Source organism: Nothoprocta perdicaria, unplaced genomic scaffold (genome assembly GCF_003342845.1).
Source record: "Nothoprocta perdicaria isolate Ctin4 unplaced genomic scaffold, notPer1 scaffold_66, whole genome shotgun sequence".
Taxonomy (NCBI): domain Eukaryota; kingdom Metazoa; phylum Chordata; class Aves; order Tinamiformes; family Tinamidae; genus Nothoprocta; species Nothoprocta perdicaria.
In genome coordinates, this window is record NW_020455932.1 from 3703256 (window position 1) to 3707996 (window position 4741).

The 4741-nt window shown below is 58.3% G+C and overlaps 2 protein-coding genes across 3 annotated transcripts in view; both read left to right on the forward strand.

Annotated features, from left to right (window-relative positions):
- Positions 1-391: 391 nt before the first annotated feature.
- On the forward strand, positions 392-3578 carry TBL2 (transducin beta like 2). The gene is made up of 4 exons (XM_026050183.1): positions 392-781; positions 1950-2076; positions 2439-2591; positions 3004-3578. The coding sequence occupies exons 1-4, from the start codon at positions 679-681 to the stop codon at positions 3458-3460; spliced, it is 840 nt and encodes a 279-aa protein (XP_025905968.1). The 5' UTR covers positions 392-678; the 3' UTR covers positions 3461-3578.
- A 634-nt stretch (positions 3579-4212) lies between these two features.
- BCL7B (BCL tumor suppressor 7B) overlaps positions 4213-4741 on the forward strand; it is a 3363-nt gene continuing 2834 nt past the window's right edge. Inside the window, exon 1 of one of the 2 annotated variants that reach the window (XM_026050184.1) lies at positions 4213-4342. In XM_026050184.1, coding sequence (XP_025905969.1) covers positions 4251-4342 — 92 coding nt within the window. In that variant the 5' untranslated portion in view covers positions 4213-4250. The remainder of the gene's footprint in view (positions 4343-4741) is intronic. The other variant, XM_026050185.1, reaches the window with a different exon arrangement.

Sequence of the window (4741 nt, forward strand, 5' to 3'; positions counted from 1 at the left end):
GGTACCGTGAGCCGCGCGGGGCCGGCCCGGCGCCGCCCGAGCGCGGCCGCGGCTGAGCGCGCCGCTCCCCGCAGGGCCACAGCGGCTCCGTGTCCTGCCTGGACTTCAGCAGCAGCGGCAAGTACCTGGCGTCGTGCGCCGAGGACCGCACGGTGCGGCTGTGGAGCACCCGCGACTGGGCGGCGCGCGAGCACCGCTGCCTGCGCGCCAACGTGGCGCTGGACCACGCCGAGCTCGTCCGCCTCAGCCCCGACTCCCGGTAGGGCCCGGGAGGCCGCTGAGGAGGGCGGCCGCCCTGCAGCGCGGCGCTCGGGCAGACGGCCCCGGGAGCGCCAGGCTCCCCGCGTGCCGGCCAGGGCTCCCCGCGCCTGGGGGCTGCCCGAGGAGCCTGCCCCGGCACCTGAGGAACGACCTAGTTCGGAGAGAGSTGGAGGAAGGGACCCCCTGTCCAGATGTGGAGTGCCCATTTTTGTGCTCTTCCCTTTAGTTTTCCAGACAGGCGAACAGGGAGAGAACTTGGCACGCCTGTAAAATTCTTACAGTTTTCATCTGTCACAGGATTCCTTCCCCAAGATGTCACTAAATGACAGGAGAGCCTGTTATTAACAGTTCAGTGTCTTTCCCCTTAGGGCATTCATTGTTTGGCTGTCAAATGGCGAGACTATTCGTGTCTATAAGATGACCAAGAAGGAGGACGGCAACTTCACATTCACTGCAGCATCCGAGGACTTCCCAAAGAAGCACAAGGCTCCCGTCATTAACATAGGAATTGCAGAGACAGGTATGGAACTGACAGAGTTGCTCCTTTTGCCTCTGCTCGCAAGGGATTTGCTGTGTTTTCCTTGTAGAATAACAACTGCTCTGGGTTGAAAGTGTTGGAGTTTTTGGTGTCCCAGGGCATATTTTTAATTCTGTGTCCTCTGTGGTTTTTTTTTTTTTTTTTTTTTTTTTTTTTTTTTTTTTTTTTTTTTTTTTTTTTTTTTTTTGCTACTATTTTTTTTTTTTTTTTTTGCTACTAAATAAACTAAAAGATACATTTTTCGGATTGGGTAAATGCAGTAAGTGCAACATTAGCTTTCCTGTATGGGCAGTTTATGTTTTTAGAATACTGTTACAGAAAGTTCTTAATATGGGAGCATCACTGTGTTTTGGCCCACAAATTTTGTTTTAAGCATAAACATTGCATCATAAACTCAGGAGCATATGGTCAGTCCTGAACTTCTGTGATCTTCTAAAATACAGTTTGGGCGCATCTGTGTTAGTGGTGAGGTGCCTGATAGGTTAGTGTTTCAGGTATGTGATGCTAGGCACTTTTAAGCGAGTGGGTGTGAGCTTCTCCCTGTAACAGAAGAGTACAGAAAATATTGACTGAGACATTTGTTCAGCTGTGGATCTGAAAAGTTAAACCCCACACCAAGCAGCCTGCAGGTAAATATGAAGCTCATTGTCCAGGCTCAGAGATTGGGGGCCAAAAAAAAAAAAAAGGGAGTCCGAAAAGGCTTATATGCAAACAGTAACCCCGGATAGTAGCATGACTTGTAGTCAGCTCGCTGTCTGAGACCCGTGGCTTGCAAGCAAAAGGAATCCCTTCGCGTTGTGCTTGAACCGTCCAGGGGAGCCCAAGGCCGCTCTGCGGTAGCAGCCCATTGCTAAATGCTGGAAATGGGATGTGAAAGGTGCCGGAGAGGAGCAGCACGTGTGGTCTGAGTGCCTGTTTCCACCTGATAGCTGCTACGTCAAGTACTAACGTGAAACCAGGGGCTGAGTCTTTGTTAGGAGTTGCCTCTCTGCCCAGAGATTGTTGTTCCTTGGAGTTTGGTGCTGCTTTTATTTTTTCTTGCCTGTTCTGGTCCAAAGAGAGGTTGCCCTGCTTTGGGACTGGCCCACACTTTGATAGGCCTGTGGCCCCGTTAGACTTGGGAGTTCTCATCTTTGCCTTTCTTCGCCAGGCAAGTTCATCATGACAGCTTCGAGTGACACTACCATCCTGATATGGAGCCTGAAGGGTGACGTTTTGGCCAGCATTAACACCAATCAGATGAACAACGCGCATGCAGCCGTGTCACCCTGTGGAAGGTGAGGGCTGTGCGGCTATTCCAGGCTGTTCCTGACGAGGAGCAGGAGGCTGCAAGAATAAACAGGAGCCGTGCTCCTTCCCCAGAGGCTAATTGGCTCAGGCCATCTGCAGCTGGCTGTTATTTTCACTGAACTTTTCTGAGCATTCCTCCTTTTAAATACAACATCGCAGGCGCTGAGAACAGCCCCTGCAGGAGCTCTCTCACCTGGTGGTTTGCTGCTGTGCCTCAGTACTGCTGTTCTTGTTCTCCCTCTCCTGGAAAGCTGCCTGGGAGGACAGCGTGGGCCCCGGATGGCAGAGCCTGGCCGAAGTCAGTGCCTTGTTACAAATGTGCCGTGTCTCTGCTTGTTCTATTGCCCAGGTTTGTGGCATCCTGTGGCTTCACCCCTGACGTTAAGGTGTGGGAGGTGTGTTTTAGCAAGAGCGGAGACTTTCGGGAGGTGACCCGAGCTTTTGAGCTGAAAGGCCATGCAGCTGGCRTGCATTTCTTCTCCTTCTCTAATGACTCCCGGCGGTAAGGATAYGGGTGTTTTTATTATTTTATTTTCTCTCCCCACTGACTTAAATACTACACTTAGCTCGCCCGTGGTAAATGGTGGGCTGGTCCCTTCCAGGGCCAGTGAGCAGCCTGCCAGAGCACACGTCTGTGCTCCGTGTGGGAACAGGAGCCTGCGGTGGCAGAACGCTGACTGTGCTTCTGCTGTTCCCCGGCTGCACAGCRAGATCCTCCTCGGGGGCAACTGTTCTTTCTGATCTGGAAAGAGGATGAGGGCTAAATGCATACGTATATATAGGTGCAGACACGGGCGTCCCAAAAGGGCTCCCCAGCCGTGAGCATGTGCCGGATTCCTGCTTTGCAGATGTGGCAAAGATGTTGGTGCTCCCCAACTTCTTTGTCTCACTTCTGCCTTCTGTCCTGGCTGTAGGATGGCAACTGTTTCAAAGGATGGGACATGGAAGTTCTGGGACACGGATGTGGAGTATAAGAAGCAGCAAGATCCATACCTGCTTCTGACCGGAAAGTGTGAGGTGGCGGAGCCGTGTCGCATTGCGCTGGCCCCCGATGCTCGAGTCGTGGCCATCTCGAGCGGCACCAACATTGTTGTGTACAACACGCGGAGAGGAGAGGAGGAGGAGCGCTTTGCTGGTGTCCAYGGACAGTGCATCACAGACTTGGCTTTTGACATCAACAGCCGCTACCTGGTGTCGAGTGGGGATCGCGCCATCCGCGTGTTCCACAACAGTGCCGGTTACCGGGCAGTGGTGGAGGAGATGCAGGCCATGCTGAAAAAAACTGCTAACAAGGCCACTCGCGAGAGGTTAGAGCAGCAGATCTCGAACGCCCAGAAAGCGCTGGCCGCGATCTACGGCAAGAAGCACTAGCCCTCTGCCTCTGCAGTGGCACGCTCGGCTTCCTTGTGGGTGTCGAGGACWGTATTCCACATTTTGGGATTTTAATAACACTGAATAGCTTGTAATAAAAGAGCGCCCAGGCTGCTCACGCAGGGCTTTCCACGCGTGCTTCCTGCTGGGGCGGAGAGCGGCAGCGGGCTGTGTCTGCTCCCCCGCGCCGGGGAGCCCGGCTTTCCCGCTGGAGCAGCATGGTGTGGCCTCCCCGGGGCCACTGCGCTTCCCCGGTCCCGCGAGGCAGTTTCCAGCCGCCCTGCCCTTGTCCCGGGTGGCTGTTCCCATCCCCTCGCTGATGGGCCCATTGGAGCAGTGGGATTTATAAGGTGAATTCTTTCTATTTCCTCACGTCCCCCCGCGGCGGTGGCGGCCAGGGCTCCCCGGGGACGGCGGAAGGGGGTCCCGGTCCCGGGGCGGCCGAGCGGGCGGGTGCTCCGCGCGGGGCGGCCCGGCTCCGCCGCCGCTGTGACCGCCCGCGGGGGCGTGGCTTCCTGGCTCCTCCCCCGGGGCGGGGCGTGCCCCACAGCAACATGGCGGCGGCGGCGTCGCCCCACCCTCGCGCCTCCTCCCCGCGCGCTCGGCGGGCGGGGCGACGGGCGCAGGCGCACTGCGCCGCTTCCGCGCTGCCCGCTCCCCCGTCCCTCCCGCGGGCGTAGCGAGCGCGCTGACGTAGGGCGCGCAGGGCGTGGGCGGGGCGGGGCGCGCGCATGCGCCGGGAGCAGCGGCGGGTGCTGCGGGAGCCGGGGCTGCCGGGGCTGCGGGCGCCATGTCGGGCCGCTCGGTGCGAGCCGAGACCCGCAGCCGCGCCAAGGATGACATCAAAAAAGTGATGGCCGCCATCGAGCGCGTCCGCAAATGGTGAGAGGCGGGGCCGCGGGGGGTGGGGCCTGCCGGCGGGCAGCCAATGGCCGCGCCACACGGATGGCGGTGGAGGCGCTCTGSTAGCGAGCAGCCAATCAGCGTGCCGCGTGAGTCAGTGGGCGGGGCTAGAGGGGCCGCAACCAATACGCTCGCTCGACGGTGCGGGAGTGTGTGGGGGAGAACCGGAAGCGAGGATAATCAGCAGGTGGCAGGGCCAATCGCAGGTGGCACTGCCGAGTAGGCGGGCAAGCCGTGGCTCCGCTCTGGACTGCCGTTCTCCGCGGCCAATGAGCGCTTCGGAGGCGGGGAGGCGGGGCTTGTTGCCACGGTGACTGCGAGTCTGGTTTCCTTGGCACCTGTGGGCGCGGGGCGCGCGCGGCTCTGAGGGGTCCGCCC